At 31.6% G+C, this 22,541-nt stretch overlaps 3 protein-coding genes across 3 annotated transcripts; 1 reads left to right on the forward strand and 2 right to left on the reverse strand.

The window, feature by feature from the left end:
• Nucleotides 1–2,844: 2,844 nt before the first annotated feature.
• LOC114424648 (transcription factor MYB26-like) lies at nucleotides 2,845–4,822 on the forward strand. Its single transcript, XM_028391510.1, has 3 exons — nucleotides 2,845–3,306; nucleotides 3,484–3,613; nucleotides 3,752–4,822. The coding sequence occupies exons 1-3, from the start codon at nucleotides 3,174–3,176 to the stop codon at nucleotides 4,536–4,538; spliced, it is 1,050 nt and encodes a 349-aa protein (XP_028247311.1). The 5' UTR covers nucleotides 2,845–3,173; the 3' UTR covers nucleotides 4,539–4,822.
• Nucleotides 4,823–12,902: 8,080 nt separating this feature from the next.
• Nucleotides 12,903–14,805, reverse strand: LOC114422726. The gene is made up of 3 exons (XM_028389223.1): nucleotides 14,494–14,805; nucleotides 14,059–14,158; nucleotides 12,903–13,361 (listed from the first exon to the last, which is right to left on the reverse strand). The coding sequence occupies exons 1-3, from the start codon at nucleotides 14,711–14,713 to the stop codon at nucleotides 13,289–13,291; spliced, it is 393 nt and encodes a 130-aa protein (XP_028245024.1). The 5' UTR covers nucleotides 14,714–14,805; the 3' UTR covers nucleotides 12,903–13,288.
• Nucleotides 14,806–17,000: 2,195 nt separating this feature from the next.
• Nucleotides 17,001–20,860, reverse strand: LOC114423056 (5'-nucleotidase SurE-like). The gene is made up of 10 exons (XM_028389664.1): nucleotides 20,490–20,860; nucleotides 20,294–20,388; nucleotides 19,644–19,711; nucleotides 19,507–19,550; nucleotides 19,319–19,396; nucleotides 19,072–19,225; nucleotides 18,118–18,267; nucleotides 17,892–18,002; nucleotides 17,638–17,703; nucleotides 17,001–17,542 (listed from the first exon to the last, which is right to left on the reverse strand). Exons 1-10 carry the CDS (start codon nucleotides 20,765–20,767, stop codon nucleotides 17,444–17,446), a joined length of 1,143 nt encoding a protein of 380 aa, XP_028245465.1. The 5' UTR covers nucleotides 20,768–20,860; the 3' UTR covers nucleotides 17,001–17,443.
• Between the last annotated feature and the right edge of the window lie 1,681 nt (nucleotides 20,861–22,541).

The raw sequence follows: 22,541 nt of genomic DNA on the forward strand, positions 1-22,541 counted from the left end.
ATTAGTATTTGTAAGAGTCTCCATTTGCATTTTCCAATGTAACGGTGATCATGTCAACTCGTATAAATTTCTAAAGGAAAAGGTTCACATACAAATGTTCCGAAATATAAATTTACTTAATTTTATTGTCTTGTTTTGTTAAAACAGAATTTTTTGCAATTGATTCTTTTAGTTGGTGGAGATATCTTTTAAAAGATTAATAAGTTCTAGATTTTTTAGTTAAAAAAAAATAAAACAGAAGAAAATCTCTGAAGTAATAATTATTTTTTGCAATTGTGCAACTGAAAAAAAATTTTTTTATTAGAAATAACGTTTATCGAATATAATTAAGAATATAAATAATTTTAATACTTTTAAATAATGAAATTATTTAAGAAAATATGTTTGATGCCTTTTAAAGTTAAGGGTGATGTGAACCTAACGAAACCATCTTCAAATCACTATACGTATATGCAATTATTTTCAGTTGAGTAACACTACAAAATTCAATGTTTACTTTTTCAGAAATCTATGATTCAAGATGTTAATTATTTTCAGTTGAGAAACACTAAAAAAAATCAATGTTTTCTTTTTCTTCGGGATGATACTATTATGATAAGACTTGTGTTGTCTGTAAATGAGAAAGTTAATATTAATTTGATATTATATATATATATATATATATATATATATATATATATATATATATATATATATATATATTTTGCTTATTTTTTATTTATACACACACATATTAAAATTAAAGAAATTATCTTTTATGTTATCTCGTTTTAAATTTTTAATTTAAATACACTTTTAGCATAAGTATTTTAGTACTATATATATCAATCAATTACAAATTAATCAACTTACATATAATTTTGAAAGTACGTAAGTACTACAAAAAATATTTTTTTTACTATACATGATGATTCTTAATTGAGTGAAAATGAAAGAAAAAAAATTAAAGAAGAGAATATGCTATCAATATATTCAAATTAAATTCTTCATTTTATTGTCCTTCTAATAATAATTTTTCAGCGCGTTGGTGCATTATAATGACACTTGCTATTTGTCAAAGAAACATCATTGCAAAAGCATGCAACATGCATTCACATACACGAAGCCATGCAGCCACATGTAATATATGGTTTGAAGCTGTACGCAAAGCCATTATGTTAGGAAAGAAAACTTTTGAAGAGCCATTTGTCAAAGTTCTCAAATGCTAATATTGACCTAAATAAAAGGTGAAAATCATGGTTAAGTTTATCTATTTTAGTCATCCCAACAATACTACAACTAATTTTATTTTACAGCCATATAAAGTTCTCTACAATACATTAATTACATTATATATATTAGTTCCATTATGGGACTGTTGTATACAATTTCATAAGGTGATTAAATGTGTAAAATGCTGAGAAAGGAAGGATGAATCTAATGTTGATTTAAAATTAGTTAAGATAATGAAACTCTATAATTCGAATAATGGTATAGATACACTTGTTATTTTGTCACTTTAGAGAGTTAAGGATAAATATTACCCTCAGTTTGTACCGATGTACAAATCCTTGGTGTACGTTCCTCTTTTAGCAAAGGAAAACAGACTTTATACATGAAGTTACACTGTAAAAGGTACGGAAGAGCACACTTTTGCGGTAGTAAAGATAAAATAATTAGCAAATTGTGTTAGGCCCTTGACCACTCTATGTCTTCCACTTAACTCCACCTTTAATTAGGAATGATTTTCACGTGAGATTGATCTTTTGAAAATTCGTACATGCATGCAAGCTAGACTTTCGATAAAAGAGACATATTTCTTGTAGTTAGCACCTCATCGTATATTTCTTTTCTTAAAGCTATGTGTCTTTATGATATACCTTTAATTTGCTTACTACAGTCAAACATTAAACCTGAAAAGAAATGATTTGACGAATTCCAGTAGTTGGTAAAGTGATTCATATCAAATCATTTACCCTTCCAAATCTATTAACATATCCTCTCTGGCCAATTAGGTATGCAGCCAACAAAATTTACTCAAATCTCAACGATTCATTAGTTGTTAAATATGAGAAACAAGATTATGCGGTGTAAGATAATTTTATATCATAACTTAATTATAAATTATTATTATATATAATAAATTTATTAATTTTTATAATAAATAATCATCTTAAAAATATTATATTAATCATAATTTATAATTAGATGAATGTATATAAAAATTATTTTATATTATTATTCAAGTTTATTAATGTACTGTAACTAAAGAGAAAGATGACAAATGGTCTAACTGCAAAGAAAATCCTGCTAGAGACGCAGGAGATGATCATGATCCCTTCCAAATACAATCTCATTCGTTAAAACCACACACCTTTTTCTAATTGTTACCATTTTCAAAGGGACAATATTGGCAAGTATACGTCAGGCATCAGCAAAATATATTAAGTTTCACCAATATCTTTTTTTGTTTGTAAAGCTTTGTTCGTCTGCACATGACATATGTTCATATATGATTTTAAATTGCTAGTGTGGTCATGATTGTGATCGTGTTGAAGTGAACTACAAAATCCTGACATTGTGGGTAATTATGAAAAATATAACTGATGGTTGCAATTTACAATTGCAATTAGGATGTGATTGCAGAAAGTCAAAATACATTAATGTTATGATTGTAATATTGTGATTGTGGACAGTAATTTAAAAATCATGTATATGTCCAATGTGGGACCTGTCAACACAAATTAAAGGGTCCTACCACCTGCATGTGTGACACATGTGCACCCCATTAGCCCAGTGAGCAATGAAGAATCCTTTATAAGACATACAACTCTTACAGGGTGACACAGCAGCTTTTACCTCTATTCCACAAAACCTTAACTGGGCCACCATATGTTTCACCTTCCACATTAAATTCACCACCTCAATGTACACTCACTTCTGCTTCTGCATTATATCATCCATTTCTGTGTTAAGTCTGCATTCTTTTCATATTATTATTCAATGCAACCTCTTTGTTAATTTGGGCTAAAAGCTAGAAACTAGAGCTAGTTTTCCTTTATCCTCAATATCTCACTTTTTCTCTTCACAAATAACACAAAAACTGATATTGTTGGTGTATCCATTAATTGGATGTATTTATTAGTACTTTGAGACTTCAGATAGGGAGAGAAAGTAAGAAAGAAAAGAAAGACATGGGGCATCACTCTTGCTGCAACAAGCAGAAGGTCAAAAGAGGGCTATGGTCACCTGAAGAAGATGAAAAACTCATCAACTACATCACAACTTATGGACATGGTTGCTGGAGTTCTGTCCCAAAACTTGCAGGTATATACACACACATATATAGACATATATAATTAACAACTCTACACTACTATTAATGTTTTTTTCAGCACCCTCTATATATGTTATTAATTTCTCAGTTTCTTCATTAAGTAGGTCTTAAAACTTTCTGAGTTTTTTTATTAATTATATGTTCATAATTTCATGATGTGTGCTTAGGCCTTCAGAGGTGTGGAAAGAGTTGCAGATTAAGATGGATAAATTATCTAAGACCTGATTTGAAACGTGGAAGTTTCTCTCCTCAAGAAGCAGCCCTCATTATTGAACTCCACTGCATTTTAGGGAACAGGTATAACCATTGCTATAGCCACACATGCTCCTTTCTTTTTCTACTTTTTTTTTTCTATTCATGTGCATCATCAACATTATTATCAAAAGGTTGTTTTATCTACTTTTTTCTCAACAAGAGTAAACTTTTTGGGTACAGATGGGCTCAGATAGCCAAGCACCTACCTGGAAGAACAGATAATGAGGTGAAAAACTTTTGGAATTCAAGCATAAAGAAGAAACTCCTTTCTCGTGATGTTAATATTCCTCCTTTAGCCACATTTTCTGATTTTCACAGCCCCGGCTTTAATGTTGGCACCATGGAAAGTTTATTCCCTTTTACTGCAAACCCTAATGTGATCCTAAATTTTCATCATCACGCAGACCAGCTCTACCTTCCCACCACACCAATATCCCCAATCCTAGAAGGTTTTGATCATATTAATAATGATGTAAAGTTAGGCATTGATAGCAATTACAATGCCAACAATTTTCTTCATATTCAGAATCCAACACCAGAAATAGTACTACCATTATCTTCCAATAATCCATCCTCTTATGAAGACACATGGTCATTGGGTTGTGTAGCTCTACATCTCAATCCAAATCAAGAAAATGACCAGATTATCAAAAGTGATGATACCACTTTACATTATGTTGTTGACAAATTCTTCAACCCAATGGCATTATTGCAGCATTATGAAGGTCAATTAGTAGAACCAATTGTGCCAAAAGTTAGTGACATTGAGGATTATGTTTGTAGTATCCAAGAACATGAGGCTACTACAGCAAAATTTCAGTGTTATTCACAAGATCTAACAGTGGCATCAAATCAATTAGAGTACATTGATGCCTTCATGTCATCGTTGCCTTCTTCAACAACTTCATCAGCAGCATCAAGCAGCCAAATAGTCCCAAACCCTATTCCTTCAGGATGGGAGTCTTGAACGTTGGTACTATTTATAGATATAAATTTAATTTTTATCTATTTATGGTACATTTGATTTAATAATGTGGGGGAATCTCTTTAATGATCAATGAGCTCAGTTATTTCCATGCATTAATTGTTTCTTGAACTTTTGCACAAAAGTGTAGATTCTCTCTTGTTGGTAAACCTGAACCTTGCTAGTTCAGGCGCACTTCTATTAAACAATGCTTGCTGAAGTTCCAAAAATGTGTCTAGGTTTTTTCACATATTTGTCATCTAATTCTATATATGTGAATTATTGATGCAGAGCTATATATATATATATATATATATATATATATATATATATATATATATATATATATATATATATATATATATATATATATATATATATATTTTGTTAACTCATTAATTGTTCTATTGCTTCCTCTCTAGCTCACTCTCTTTTCTCTCTTTGTGTGTGTAACATTAATAATGGATGACGATGTCGAACAAGAACAAAAGACGTCCACATCATGGTCAACTCGATCGAGGACAAAGTGTCCTTAAGTGTGACCTAGGTAGGAGTCCAATGATCATGCATATACTTTATACTTTATGGCGTCATCAGAGAGCTTTTTAAAGCATGCACCAATGTTATGACTATCTTGCACTCAAAGATAAACGTTTGTTAATTAAGATTCTTCGACGTTGATTGGTATAAAACTATGCACTTATTAAGTTAAGAGTTATATACACATTGCAGTAAAGTGAAACTATGTTTTGGCATCTTCCTCTATTTTTCTTTTTTCCTATACCCAAAAATATCGCAGATAATTAAATTAATTATTGTACATCGTACGGAATGTTGTAATTAAGGATCCATTCTATATTGGCCGAAATGGATTCCGTGTCTTCATACATTTAGACAGTCATCAATAGGCACTTGTTTATGAAAATGAGGTGGTTCATATCTCAAATACAGTAGTAGTACTTATTTTAAGTTGGATTTATCGAAATTAATTAAACATGGAATTTGTAATCTTTATTTAATGGTTTGGATTGGGTAATTACTAATTAAGTGGCAAATCCATAATTACGAGAAATTCAAATCTTATCTTGACTTTGGCTTTCTTACGCAGGAAAGACGACTTCAAAATTGGCTAAACTTTGACAAATATATTGAAGAAGAAAAAATGATCGCTTCATCTCGTAATGGATAAACAGGAGAAAACAAAAACAAATGGATCAAATTTGCGTCACAAATAGCTTTTAAGTTTTGTCCTTTGTTTAAATACACCAAAGCCCAGATATCTTAAATTTGAATTTCATAACTCAAGAGATTGAATTATTTATATACTCTATTTTAGTCACACACACACACATATAAAATCCGTTTGTAACCTAAAAGAGGTCAAAAGCATAGATTAATTCTAAACGTTATAATAGCTATATAATTGAAGAAAAAAACATTTTTTATGAAATAATATATAAATAATTATATTTATAATTATATAAATGTTATAAGATTTATTTATACGTCTACATAATAAATAAGTAAACTATGGCCTTAGCCTTCCTTTTTCTTTGCCAATAAGCTTAGCTTCCTTAATTAATATGTTTTAAAAAAAGTTTAATTGGTCTTTTTTAGGATATATAGCACAACAGGTGTTATAGGCCAAAAAAAATTATGTTAAAGTTAAATAAAATTATTATGAATGAAAAAAATTCTTCCGTCCAATATTTAATATAATTACATAATTTGCACTTAGAGTTCAATGTTCCATTTTCTAAAAAATAATTAAATAATATAAAAGTTACCTTAAAAGTCTTATCAAACACTAAATAGCTGGTATTTTTAAGCTGATGGAGACCACAGTGAATAAGCTGCCTTGATCTCTTATATTTTGCATTGAAGTTAAAACTCATACTAAAACACTTTCTATCATATTATTATTTTTAAGAAATATAAAGAATACACTATTTTAACACTTTTTATTATTGGTTGAATTTTTATAAATTACAAAATTGTATAGGTTTCATTTCTTATTTAATGAACTCTTCTTGTGATTTTATAATTTTTAATCTATTCTAATCAATAAAAAAGAATTATATAATAAGTATGTTAGAAAATATGTTTTTTTAGAAGATGTATTAGAAAATGTGTTACTATCATTTTTTTTTTCAAACGAGTTTGTTCCTACCTACTTGGTTTCTTCTAGTGAAATGTTAAGTCATTATCATGGACAACTTATAGTACACGTCCGTGTATGCACGTTAGAAAGATAATGTATACAAATGTGGAGTTCAAATGTTCCGTTTTCTAAAAAAATAACAATTTGATGCTTCTACACTTTATTACCCTTTTAGGCGATCTAAAAAGAAAAATAAATATATCTCTGATAAACAATTTGCATGAAAGTGATTTGATTTATAATTTGCATCGTGATTTACAAGTTATATTTGGGTTGCCTAACTTGACGACATGACCATATTACATTATTGAAATGCCTCGAGAAAGACCAATTAAACCGTTAGTTTCTTGGGTTTTGTCATAAAGGTTAGATTGAGTGAGATAATGTCGGAGATATTTCAAAATTCGGAAGGTTGGAAGTGTTCAAGATTCCTATGATCTCAATGTTTAAAATTAGCCACCTTTTGTGTTTTGTCTTCTTGTTGGTTCTATATCGTTCCTACTTCCTATGATACTTTTTTCCTAGTGTGTATTTTATTTGAAGAAACAATATTATACACAAGAAAGTATGTGAGAAAATTTGAAGGAGGGTGATTACGCTTGTCTTCTCGTGGTTCTCTCTCTTTAATTAAACTTTATTTTTAATTAATAAGGAGGTCTAACTTGATGAAATAATGTGAGTGAATTAATGTAAATTTTTTAATACCTATCTTTTGATTTTCTACTTCCACCGATAAAAAAAAAAAAACTTCATTCTTAATTAGACGTTAAAAAGTAACCGAAATGAAATTAACTAATTAAACATAGAGCATATACCAAAACATTTTTTGTTGTGAATTGGTGACAATTGATAATTACATTGATTGATTGGTCATTGTTCCCTGGTGAATCCGATTATAATTTCTCCCCACACCCAAAAAGAAATATCCCCCTATATTGCTTAATTACTGTCAAAATCACAGTAGAAAATGATTTTGAGATTCCATGTGTTAACCAAGCAGAGAAGGGAATTGTAACCGCATTATTTTCTATACTTTTTCCCTGAGGTCTTCTGATGAGAACATGCATGTTTCATGAACATTTCCAAATTATGATTATACCATAACATATTTTTTTAAAAAAAATAACTAAAGTATTAGTGATAAAAAAAATTCGTCACTGAATTTTGTCACTTATACATAAATTTTTTGGTGGTGCTTTTGAAAATAATCTTAGAATGACATAGGCACACATATAGCCCTGGCCCTTCCAATAATAAGCTTATTTTATGCATACCCCCTTTTGCTTTCTGTTATTTGCGTTGATTATTGTCTTTCAATCATTCATTCATCTTTGCAAATTGCAATGAAACAAAGCAGATGGAAATCCCACCAAAGTCCGTACTCACAGCTACCGCGTATGCTCCATACTTTTCCTTAAAGTGGGTTTGCCTTTGTTTTTGGGCCGGGTAGGGGGGTACTCCAATAAGTTTCTATAACAATCAGTTGCAGAAAGTTTATCTTTCTTATGGGCCATATTCAGATTCATTTCATATTCGTGTGCCTTTTCTTCACATGGAAGTCAATTACAAGAGGAGAGCACAAATTGCTACAGAGATATTTGTATTTTTTTTAAAATGAAATTAGTATTATTCTCATCTTTATTTGTAATATCTCATTTTTCGTAAAATAAATAAAAAATTATTTTATTTAAAATAAATAGAATTTTAGAAAAATAATAAAAAAATTTAATTAAATAAATAAGAGAAATAGTTTTATTAATTAAAATAATAGTTTTAAGGTAAATAAAATAAATATATGTTTTTTTAAAAAAGTTATTTATTCATTTGACAATGAGTAAAATAGATTTTCTTTATATAAAATGATAAAATAAAAAAAGAGTAAATAATAGACTCAGGATACCCTAACTATAAATAGAGACATAATATGTCACTTTTTACATTTACCACACGTCTCTACGCTCTATTTTCCTCTCGTCGTTTTTCTTTCTCCCTTTTCCAAAATCCTCTATTTTTCTTGTATACACTCAAACCTACCTCAATAAAATGACGATCTCAAACTCATTAACCATTGGATCGTCATGAAATTTGAATACGAGATTTGAAACTTATTTTTGCACACACCCACCGTTCAGAACTTATTTCCCGCATATATGTAAATAATTTTTTTGAAGAGAGAAATTAGTCTCGCACGTTGACAATGAAATGAAGGTTACAATTTCGTCTCCTTCTCTGTAACGCTTGAAAATCCTAGCAGAACAATCAGAGAAAAAACTTAAGGAGTCTCACGGAACCGCTAAAGATGCCGCTATCACTATTGGACTACACCCGTGAGCTCGCTTAGAGGTAAGTGATGAGTTTATCGTAATTTGAGTTAAAATGAACATGTGTAGGGATCCTTAGGGAATTATATTGAGATTTATTTTAGGATGTTTATTGTACTATAATTCTTCACGTATGATTATAATTACGAGATTGTAATATTGAGATCATGAAATTGTGATTAAAATTGTGTGTAAGCGATAAATTGAATATGTGATGAATTGTGAGATAACATGTTGCTTTGAAATCATAACATTGTTATTGAGATTGAGTATAAGTGCAAAGTTGAACATGCGTTGATTTGTGAGATACACGTAAACATGTGATGGTAAATTGTGACATTATGATATGTTAAAATTGTTGACATGAAATTTGGTTGTGAATAAGTGTGTGGTTAACACTTGATGTGACAATACTTGTGTTGTAAGCTGTGAATTATAGAATAACCCGACTAGTGTTTACCTTGAGAAAAGTGTTTATGAAAATTGTTAAAGTGAAAGTGTAGGATTCCTAGTTAGGAATCTAAAGTGTTAAATTGTAGCGCAATGTGTTAAACATGTTTGAAATACGAGTGTGAGGTCATGTGTATTGTATAACTCATGAGCAGTGTCTGCGTGCAAAAATTGTTTTAGGGGTTGGATTTGCATTAGGAAGGTGAGACACTAATGAATTCTTCGGAGTCTATGCCTTACGGGTAAAGACACTCGGTTTGAGTGCTCCTTTTAGCCTATGTTGATCCCATATGGTTGAAACATTCTCGTAAAACAAAGTGACTCTAATTGGTCACCTTATGATTTTACTTAATGAGAGTGACCTGACATACCCATTGTGTGGTGTGTCTTGCTATGTACTCCTAAGTGCCCTAATGTGATTTTTAACTAACATGGTACCACATTGCATATAGGCTCGAGTCTTAGTATAATTGTTACACAACGCCTGCTAATTGTTTATTATGAAATTGATGAGTGTTATTATGTCTTGACCCGAGTGTGTGATTCATGTGTAATGTGATTGATGATTGAAAAATGAATTTTAAATAATAAAGTGGTGAAGTGGCATGGATTGTATTAAGTTGAGTTATGTTATAAATACATCTATAATTTATTTTGATCATGTCTTTGCTTATTTGTTTTTTTAATGTGATAATTCACTCCTTGTGTACTATTTGTGTTTGGATCCTGTGATGATTTCAAACCTTATGTTCGTGAGAATAGATGACTAGGTGGATGACTTTAAAGAACCTCGTAATAGAGAACGTTGTGACACAATACTCTGATAAGTTGTGACATTAGGGATAAATTTTTATTTTAATTGCATGATGTTATTTTATTTTATTTTATTTCACTGATTTAATAAAACTTTGACGAGATATATATATATATATATATATATATATATATATATATATATATATATATATATATATATATATATATATATATATATATATATATATATATATATATATATATATATATCGGGATAAAAGGTGTTACATTATTTATTTATTGAGTCTCATTTTATAATTAATAAATTATGATTTCAACTTCATGTTTGTTGCATTGTTACGTTCACCACATTCAAGGTATTTGAGTTTTGGCTCTCATGTATATCTTAATAGTTTTTTCCTTAAAAGTATCTTATTAAGAGAGGAGAGCATTTATCAACTACTATTCTCAATTCCAATGCTTTGTAAGACTTTTTTTTATGTACTAAAATAATATACACACAAATACTAAGTCATGAAACACAAGAATAATACATTGACGATTATAAGATTGATGAGACATTAGGCTAAGGGAGGAAATAATGGGTGCTCATAAATAAACCGATCCAACATTGCAAGACTTTTTTATGTACTATAATAATGTACATACAGAAACCAAGTCATGAAACAAAAGAATGATAACTTGAAGATAATAAGGTTGATGACAATTAGGTTCAGGGATAAAATTAGGGGTGCCCATAAACATAATCAATCCAATAAAAAAAAAAGCTTATATATTTATTTATTTTAGTTGGTCTATTTAAAGGTTAGCCTATTAATTTACTTAACTAAAATCCACATTATAAAAAATTCTTTAGATAAGTTTGAAAATCAAATTAAACTTTTTAAACATCAAGTCAAATCATTTAAAAAAGCCCATATCAATAAAATAAGGTAAGTTCGAACCTTATGTTCAAATAATGAGTAAAGGTTGGTCACCATTCAAATCAGCATAAAAATTAAATTGAACTAAACAAGATCTATGTAAACCAAGCCTATTGTATATTTAAGTCTAAAATATTTTTTTTATAGAAATCTAAAGTATTTTTTAAGATAAGTCTTTTCTGAACTAATTAATATCACTTATTAAAAAATTTATACTTTTTTATTTAAAGTACTTTTAAAAATCTTTTTATAATTCATGGAAAACAATTTACTTCCTTCCATCCTTATTATAAGGTCCAAATTTCAAATTAAAAGTGTGATCTGATGTTTTTATAAGATTCAATCTAAACTATTTTTTTATTAATTATTTTTTCAGAAAAAATTTTCTTAATTAATGTTAGTTATAAAATAACATGGTACTGAGATAAATAATAACACATTAATATTTGTTAGTTTTGTTTATGGGAGTAATTTTAAAAAAATATATTAATTGAAAAAAAATTTAATGTTCTCAATTAAATTAATTAGTTTTTTAATCCTAATAAATTAGTTAATTTAACCTTATAATAACAACTGAGAATATTAAATTATTGTAACCGGTAATTAACGTTTACAATGATTAATAGAAGTATTTGACTTCCGTTTTTTTTTCAGAGTTAAATATAATAAATATGATAGATAAAATTGATAGTATTAGCATTAACATATGTCATGTGGTCAGCCTTGTGTAAAAATTGAAGTGTTAATTTAGTTGAGAAAAATTAAAATATATTTTTTTTTCGAAATGTTTGGAATTTATTATTGTGATTTTTTTTATGTTTTTCATCCTCACAAAATTAAATGTATTAATATTTTGTAAGTTTGGTAACCCAAGCTTAATCCAAGCTTAGTATATGTTGACCGGAGACTGACAGTTTTTTTCCCCCAACTTTTTGACATCAATTATTATTATAACCGATGTTTAAAACACCACCAACAATTGATGTAGAAAATTCCTTAGTTCCTTGTGGCCTTGCTAGAGACATCAGCAACCACCAATAACAATCTGAGTTCACTACACTAAACCACCACCAACGATCACCACACAATCCAACCCAACCACCACCGACCATCGCACAACCAAATCCAACCACCGTGCAACCAAATCCAACCACCACCATCAAACCAAATTCATTGATTTCATATCCCCTCTTTCACGATGAGGCTGGTGGCGCAAAGGTGCACGTATGGATCTGAGTCACAATGGGGTAATGGTCGTGCGTGACACGGACTAGATCGGGAGTGGTTGCACGTAGCTCCTTTATGGACCTGAGTGTCATGACAAAAAGTGGTGGTCACAGAGGTGGGGTATTGAGCATGAAGCACAAATTTGGTGGAGGAATGTCGCGCATGGAGGACCAGGGTGGGTGTGCGTGCAAATGTCTTCAAGGTTGATGGCGTACACAGTGGTTGTGTGTGCAAGTGACATGAAAAACAATGACACATATTGAGCATTGATAAAGGCTAGTCATGACCCACATAGGTTCAAATTTCCCTAACCTAGGTCCGGGCCAAAAAATTGCATATTTAGATTTTGTGAGGACGAAAAACATATTCAAAATTTTGTAGGGACAAATTCCGAACATTTCGATATTTATGATGACGAAAAATATATTTTAGCCTTTAAAATGTAGCTCTTTCAAAATAGGTAGGCAATGCATAAATAAAAACAATTATTTTGCTGCATCAGTCTTAGTTTTATCTTTAAACCCTCGTAGGCCAATGAATTGACATAAAAGTTAGAAATCACAACAAGCACAAATCAACAAGCTTCTTTACACCCAGAAAGCTACAGTATTCTGCAGTGCTCGACATAAAACTAATCCTAGAGTTACAAATTATTGCAACTACTCACGAGAATTTCAAATAGTCAATAAACAGAATGTTAACATATCCATAGACAATGCTCTCAAAAAAACCATATCCATACACAATAGTTGTCTAAAAAATTGTTCATTGCTGACTGTACTCAGAAAAAACTCCCACCCCACCTCCCAACCAAACCTTGTATCACTGGGCCTTACCATGAAGTGCACTAACTTTCTAGATTGAATCTTTAACTCCAATGTCAATGCAATGATACTAAGCAGTGATCCTGAACCGACCCTTGGCTAATCTTCGAGCAATTACTCTTCTGCCACCCTTGGTTGCTTTCCTGCTCATGTAAAGAAAAATTATGTCATCTACACAGCATAGTTGTGTTTTAGAGATTACAGATGCAAATTTGCATACCAGCTATATATAAGTTTCACCATTTCTATCCAATTAATCACAAGCGAGTATGCCAGACAAGAAAAAAAAAAGCAATGGTCCTTGAGCCAACAAGGATGCATTTCATATGCCACTTTTCCTGGTCATAGTATAAAATAAGACACCCATTTATCTATGCCAAAAACAAAGCAACCACTGTCTAGAGGCATAGGCAACAAAAGGAAAGATAGCACTCAAACGTATTGTCACATTCAATGAAACAATCTGTTCATAATTCAGGCATAGGTTTTGCTTTTTATTAATTGAAAAGGTTTTTGAATATTCTTGGCCATTTCCATGCTATGAATTCACCTATGCCAACAAGCTAAGTGAAAGCAATAGAAGGTATAACGAAATTGTATGAGGCATCAAGAATAATTGATCATCTAATTCCTTCAAATCCTCTACATAAATTAGGCATTTGCATAGTCAGAGAGTATGCTGCAGGATGATGACGTTCTCCGCTAGAGTTTTAAAATTTACCAAGTTTGGCACTCATGCAGAAGAAAAGGAAGGGTTAGCTTAACTACTAACTAGTCATCTTTTCTATTTGCTTTTCTCATGATAAATGAACATGTAACCAAAAAAGATAAGGGATTTACCGAGCAAAAAATCCATGGTTCCTCTTCCGTCGAATAACGCTTGGTTGATACGTTCTTTTGGGGAATAAAAGCATAGGATCATCTGATGAAGGAGCGTCCCCTGCAAAACAATGATAAATTCTAATTTAAGAAAAAAAATCATTTTTTTCTTCAATATCACATCTTTTATATATAGAATTATCTATATTTACATTTATATTACACACAGAGAGATGAATTGCAAGAAAATTGCTGGAAAAGTAAGTAAGTTCCCTTCAAAATCAACTATTACATTTAAATTAAGGGCTGACAGAACACGAAACAGATTTCAATAAGCATGTTGAATCAATAAAAAACTGAAAATAGTGAACACGCATCACAGCAATGCATAATCCTGCATTGGACCAATGCATGAAACATAAACGAAAATTGCATTTGAAATGTAAGGAAGTGTACCTTGAGGTAAGAAGAAGCGGAGAGAGGGGAGGCCACAGGGGTAGAGAAAGCCTTGTTTGTGGGGGAATTCGGCGTCGTTTTGGGGAGAAATCGCACCGGGGAGCCGTGAGAGAGAAGGGAGTAATAACTGAGAATGAGGATTAGGGTTTTTGGAATGAAGAAGAAGCGATTTGGATAGCCGAGTCAACAACGAAGAAGCTCCACTTCTCAGAGACGCCATTCCTCCTTCGTGTTTCACTCAAAGAAACGCTTCCTAAACCCTAATCAATGCAAAGCAGTATCACTCCAAGCTCCAACCTCAACGTGGATCGGAGTTTTGCCTCTTTCAAGTTCGGGTTTCTATTGCCCGACCCGGAAGGTTTTCTTTTTGTTTTTGACAAAATGTTTTTTTTTCGTATTACGATCTCATAATAGTAATTCACTAATAATATTCCATCGTCAACAAAAACAAGTACTTCGTCCGATCGAGTGGTACTCAACCTAATTCAAGTCTAAGTCCGGTGGATAATTCGTAGTAGGGGTTTATAAACCAATCAAATCCAATATAAACTAAAAAAATTAAACAAAAAAAAAATCATATGAACTGATAAAAAACCAATCCAAACAATTGTAAAATTAATTTTATTTATTAGATCAGATTGGATTTAACTTTAAAAACTGATTCAAACCAAATATATACATATATATGTATTTTTATTTATAAATTTATAATATCATTCATTTCCATTTTTATTTCTTATATATTTATAAAAATTATCATATATACAATTTATATCTATTTATGAAAAATACATTTAATCAAAGATACCTTTACTAATTATTTGAGTTAAGATGATTAAATATTATATTATAAGTTATATAATGAGATATAAATAAAATATTTGATATTTTAAGTTATTTTTATTATATATCTTATCTTTTATTTAATATTTTCTAAAAAATATTAAAAGTGTGATTAAATCGAAAAACAATTCAATCTAAATTGCTTTAACTTAGATTGAATTAGATTAAAAATTTAAACTAAAATGATTGGATGGTTTCTCTCTTCAAAACCAATTAAATCCAATCCTCAAACACCCCTAATTTGTATCAGAAATTTGTTAACAAAAAAATTATTATTTTATCAAAAATAACTAAAACCAAATAAATAAATAATTAAATCAAAAGTTTCAGCATTAAAAGATTTAACACGTGTAAGTTTTAATGCAACTGGTTGAAGAAGAAAGAGGTTGACTTACAAATCCTCTTCAAGGATACTGCTTTCATGACAGATACACAATTTCAACTTCATCAAAGAAAAATACAGACTTAAGTAATTATGCTAGTTATTGTATGTAATTTTTATTAATTCTAATAACAAAAATATGTTTCCATAATTGTTTGACTTTAGTTATTTTCACTATTTCTATCTTTATTTTCGTAAAGATAAAAATTATAATTTAAAACTAGTTGTTATTCTATTTATAATAAAAAAATAGTCATTGGTCAAATTAGTCATCATACTGTAACTCTTTATATATTGTTTACTTGTAGGAAGAAGATTTTCACATGTCTCAATTGTGCAAATAAGTATCAAATTTTCACAAAACTTGAGTGTGAAATCATCAAAGATTTCATGAATGGTGAGTATGAAGAACAATGCATGAGGTTAATGATGGAAAAAACTTGCAACAATAAACCGTTACACGAAGTAAGCGTAGACAAAATCACATTAAAAGGAATCATGAAAAAGAAAAAGAAAATCTTCATTTTTTGTTAATCTCATAGCTATGGAAGAGATAATCAAGTCAGAGGTTTCGGCATTAGAAGATTTGGCATGCGCCAAGCATGAAAGCAGTAGATTGAAGGAGAAAGAGAACAAGTTGGAAGAGAAAGAGATTTACTTACAAATCCTCTTCAAAGATATCACTAAAATGACATATATACAACTACAACTTCATCAAAGCATATTTAACAAAATTAGAGAAAAATATGGACTTGAGTAATTATGCTAGTTATTATAATGTGTTTTTTTTATTAATTATTTAGGTTTTAATTATGTAATTTTCATCAATTCTAATGACAAAAAAATATGTTGCAATAATCATGTGACTTTAGTTATTTTCACCGTTTTTTTTATAAAAAAAAAAGTTATAACTTTTTTATCTTTATTTATCATATATCAAACTAGCCATTATTTCATTAAAAAAAAAACTAATCGTTATTCAAACTAGTTCGTACTAATTGGGTTTTAACTTTTAAAGGCTGAATGAGTGATGTGGGAACTTGTCACTGCCCTATTTCTAATTCTACCTGTCAGGTCATAAAATAGAGCTACCACTTGTAAAGAAACCTAACTATATCGCCATGTGCTACTGTCTTACTGTTACACTCTAAATATGTAATTTTTCTTAGGAACTTAAAAAAAAAAGTGAAATCAACTAACATACGTTTGACTGCAAGTGGTGCAATTACTAAGATAATATTCAGGAATCTTTTAAACAATTTCATTAAACATTTTAACATTGAAAAAAAAATATTTTGAAAGGTCAAAATCCATACAAGGCTGCTAGATATCTGACCAGAGGCTACAAACCATCAAACCAAGCTTAAAACTATCTTTCAAACAACAATTTAGCGAAAAATTACAATGACACGTGCACCAGCGTTTTGCTAGTAGTTTTTTAAGTTACAAACAGACGAAATGGCATTTTTAAAATATGCCTAGGAGATTACAGGAAGCACACATCAGAAATAACTAGCGACCAAAAGAAATGAAACAATGAAGAGAGGAATACAAAATATCTTACACGCATACAAAAAAAAAAAGAGTGCAGATTGATGATATCAACTATAGAATAGGTGTGACTGCCGCTTCTGCTCGACCTTTGCTTTCAAGAACATAGAAAAGAAAGAATCATCAGAAATCTCAAATGTACATAATTACGCTGAAGCTGAACTCTGCTTGAGGCTATTGTTCACCAGAAAGCACAGATGAAATCCAATCAGAAGCTGCCATTTGAATATCGGTCTCAGTATGAAGAGAAAGAGAGAGTGGAGTAACTGCAACCTGTTCATTCAGAGGAAATAAATAAACTTGACTGCATATATAGTAGCAGCCCAATGAAAAGCATGCTTAAAGATAAAACTAATTCTCCAACTTACAAATCCATTTTCAAGTGCCATGTAATCTAGATCATCATCTATATCTTCCTGCTGTTTATCCAAAAACTGCAGATACAAGTATAGTATAGCTAAGTTCACTAGTAGAAACAGTTTAAAATCATTCCTGTCACACAAATCTAACGTAGAAAAAAACTGAAGCCATATATTTAACATCATTTCTGTCATACAAATCTAACGTGGAAAAGAACAGAAGCCATATATTTGACCCATATTGCCATCTCCCTCCCATTTACCTCTAGCCTGAAGTACTTCTTCACCCTGTTGGAATCAGCTTTTCCGGCAGCTCCAATTGATTCAACAATCTCCAAATTCTTTTTCTGTGTAGTTAATCTCCGAGCTGCACCCTGAAGTACACCAAAAATGTGAAAGGTTCTACTATCAGCATCAATAGATGCACAAAAATGACCAGATTACACAGAAACAGATAGCGCAAAAGATAACATTACTTGGGACACTTACAGCAGCAGAGGCATCTCGGCCAATCTGTGCAAACTGAAGACCAAAGCCTTGTTTACTGGCCAAGAAATGACCAGGAGGATACCGGCTAGTTGAAACTGCCTGCCAGTTTGGAGTGGATCTCCACATACTTTGCTTGGTCAATTTGAAGCCCTGTCAACAAGACAATACCACAGCAGCCGCCATATTATATCTATGGACCAAAAAGAGTTCACTAACCAGTAATTCAGTAAACACAGTGAAACAAAATATATGAATGGTAAAACTTAAACATATTGCCTAACTAAGAAAGGAGACAGGGAGGGAAATAGAGGTTAATCACAATGTTAAATTGTTATGTTTCAATATCCATTTTAAGTGGAAATTTCCCAGAAAAAGGGTTCATAAATCCATAAAGTTATTGTTTCTATGAGTATTGTTGTCTCCTATACAATTCAATTTTTAAAACGTGAGAATAAACATTCTCATCCTACACACCATGTTTTCTTGTTCAACTTATGACCAAACTTTCAGAAGAGAAAAGAATAAGAATCAGACTTAATTTTGTAACTAAAAGCTGCAAACATTTCAATCTGAGCTGAAAAACAAACAAGTTAATTGAAATCAAAGCCTCTTTGGGTTCCTTTCTCTGAGACGTTCTCATTACTCTGTGAGTACATACAAGTCCCAACAAATGTATGTCAACTTTCATTATAAGAAAAGACAAATCCCCATAAAAAGGCAACAAGAAGTAAAACTCTGAAAGCAGAACCTAATTACCTAAATACAAAGCACTTATACCTAAAGACCTGAATGCAACATGATAATTGTGAAGAAAAATATATTTGATTATCAGCCAAAAATCTCATGACTCATCCATATTAGATTTTGTACAATATATAGCCCAAACCTAGAAGATTCTCATATTGAAGTAAAATGCTCAATATTATTATCCAAATTACAATTAAATTTGTATACCTTGCTGGTTAAAGGTGATTTAGGAATTTCTATATTCAGAAAGCAGTTTTTGAGGAAAGTTCCGTTTACAACATCCCTGATAGCAGCATTTATTAAAGGTAAACAGAGTACTACTGCATCCTTGAAATCAGTCTCTTGACTTTCATCCTTCTTCCTGCACCAGAATAAGGTAGTAACAGTACTAAATCATAATCTCCAGCTGGAAAATACAATTCAAACCGGATATAATTAATAAAAATCAACGTACCGATTTAATGATATTGACAATGAAGGTACACCACATAATAACGCCTCTCTAGCTCCAGCAACAGCACCTGAGTAAAACCTGGTAAATTTTAAAGCACGATATGAATATATGTTCATGCTTAAGGGCACATGGAGATTTAATACGAAACCACGGTAAAATTTAATTCAATGCATAAGGGAGCAACTTACATGTGATGACCACAGCTTGATCCCTGGTTAATTCCGCTAATAACCTAAAATTTTCATCATGTTCATCCGTAAATCTTTAGCATTTTGTTAATGAGAAGCACACAAATAGTTATCAATTGTATTATATAAATGCTAACCAGCACAGGCTTTGACCATGAAAACAAGGCCCCAGATAACGCTAGTGAAACGCAATCCACAGGAGTTCCTGAGTTATAAATTAGAAAAAGAATTAGAAATCTATGCAAGTACCGTACAACTATGACAACAAAACCAAAAACTAAGCATTTTCCAACTCTGGATTCATTTTATCAGTAATTAATTACAACAACAACAAAAACAAAAGCTTTATTCTAATAGGTGAGATCGGCAACACAAATCACTCGACAGCATTCGGTTTAGTTAAATATCACAACTTTTTTATCCATACACGACAAGAAACAAAGCAGCAAACCCACATCACCCATGAATGAAGTTTACATGAACTTCATACACTGAAAAACACCTTTTTTTTTATATATATATATATATATACGCAAACAAAAGCAAAGCACTAAATCCACATCATCTACTCACCAAGTCTACACGAACTTCATATACATCGGATCTAAAAAAATAAAGAAAAACAGTGATGAACACTGAACAGTAAGTAAACCACTAAGCTAAATTCCTTAAAAGAAAGTAAAGATTCCAAACAATTAAGAACCCTATTATCCTAATCAGTGACTTGAAGAAAGAGTAAAAATAACATAAAAGTTAAAAAAAAAGGGTGATATAATTGAATCAAAACCTGAAACTTCAAAGGCGGTGGCGCCATTAATTTGTACCGAACAAGCTTCGACGGTTTCTCCGCGAGTGACAGAGTGGCCCGAAGCCGATTTGTCCCTGAAGCAACCATTTTTTTACGAACTAGATAATATCAAAGAAAGCGAAAGCAAGCAAGTGTGCAATGAAATAACATTTGGGAGAGGAATGGTGGGACCCACGATTGAGGAACGCAGACATGGACGTCGTAGAGGCCCTGACGCACGAGGGCTTCGACGAGGAATGTAAGGCCCGGTGACTCAATGCTGTCACTGTTGGTGACCAGCACGATGAGCTTGGAGTTGGAGCTGGAGCAATCGTCGGCGATGGCAGCGTCCTCGGTGGAGGAAGAGGGTCCGGCATTGTTGTTGGGTTCTTGTTGGGGGCGTTTTCTGTTGAGAAGCACTTCTTGGAGGCCTGGGGGAATCGTGTTCTTTAGGGAACCGGACGACGTCGTCATGGACAGAGAGGAAGGAGCCAGATTGAAAACCAGGGATAGTCTTTGTTTCTTTGGGTGGGAGTGTGGGAGGCAAAATGAGCTAATGGGGTCGTTTTTAGAAATTATTTATCTCAGGATCTCTTTGCAAACAATTTTTGGAGGGGGTCTTTTTTTTAAGGTACCCCGTCATTCCTAGTGTCAGAAACCTTATTTACAAAAGCATTCCACCAATCCCATTGACGAGATTCCCTACTTTATTTCATGCCACGCAACACATGCATCTATCAACACATGCATCATCCATTATTATGAGCATACCATCCTTCATATCTGATCGCCACGCGAGTATAAAGTCTGTTGTTGCTAACGAACATCTTGGTTGGTAACCTTTCCATGATTATCATGTTTACTACATCCGACACATAGCAAGCAATTTCAATCGCAAATTCAACAACGCCAAACATAAAGAAATGTTGAAGAAATTGGGTAAGATTTAATTTATAATATGATGTTAATTGACGTATCATGTATACTTCAAATTGTTGTTGCTAACAAAACCTTCTGATGCAGCCTACACTCCTTGCAAACATACATTTGATCATAACTTAGAAAAGTTTCATCAGTTGAGTCCAGTCATATTTACATGGATTGATCGCATTTCGAAGGAAAAATGGAGCATGGCTTATGATAACGGAGGACGTAGATATAGTCACATGACGACCAACCTCTCAGAATGTGTAAATAAGGTACTGAAGGATTGTCGCAACCTACCCATAACAGCTTTGGTGAAATCAACATATAGTAGGTGTCGAAAGTACTTTGTTGATCGTGGTCGTCGAGCCCAAAGACAATTACATGAAGTACAAGTATATTGTTCTAAGGTTGTTAAAAAACTTAAAAAAATCAAGAACAAGCTTGTTCGCACATCGTCCGCGTCTATGATATCCACTCGACAAGGTTTGAACTAGAGGAGACCTTCAATCCTAGAACGTAACGTGGCAGACAAAAGTGGATAGTTAACTTGAATGACCATTATTGTCAATGCAGAAAGTAATTTGCTCTTCATTATCCATGTTCACTCATTATTGTTGCTTGTGGTTACGTGAGCATAAATTACTTCTAATATGTAGATGTTGTTTACACAAATGAGCACATACTAAAAGCTTATTTCGCGCAATGGTGGCCTCTTGGGAATGAAGCGGCTATTCCTCCTTCTGATGAGCCATGGACACTTATCCTTAATCCAACTACAATTCGTGCGAAAGGTCGGCCAAAATCAATAAAGATAAGGAATGAGATGGATTGGCTGGAACCATCTGAACACCAACAAAAATGTAGTAGATGTGGAAGAGAAGGACACAACAGACGTCGATGTCCAATGCAATCTGAATGTGGAAGTTCACACATGGATTGATTTATGTATTTTGTTTGTCTACTTGAATGAAATGGAACCTCTCGATGATTAGTTTGTTTTTTAAATTAGTTATTATTATATTTTGCCATAAACTTGATCAATTGGTTAACATTCATAACATAAATGATATTACAAGTCTAAAATTTAAATTAAAAACATAACAAAAAAAATTAAATACTAAAAAGAAAATCAATCGTCTTGATGTCGGTGATGTCGTGAGAATGTGTCGCATGGACGATCCCATCTTCGTACTTGTCTGTCAGGATTTCTTTTGCCACAATGGCCCCTCTCTTCATGCTGGTCAGCCTCAAGAGAAAATTGGTGACGCAAATCAACACCTAATAATTCATCCATATTAGGTATTGCTCCAGATATATTCCA

This window comes from Glycine soja, chromosome 8, assembly GCF_004193775.1.
Source record: "Glycine soja cultivar W05 chromosome 8, ASM419377v2, whole genome shotgun sequence".
NCBI lineage: Eukaryota > Viridiplantae > Streptophyta > Magnoliopsida > Fabales > Fabaceae > Glycine > Glycine soja.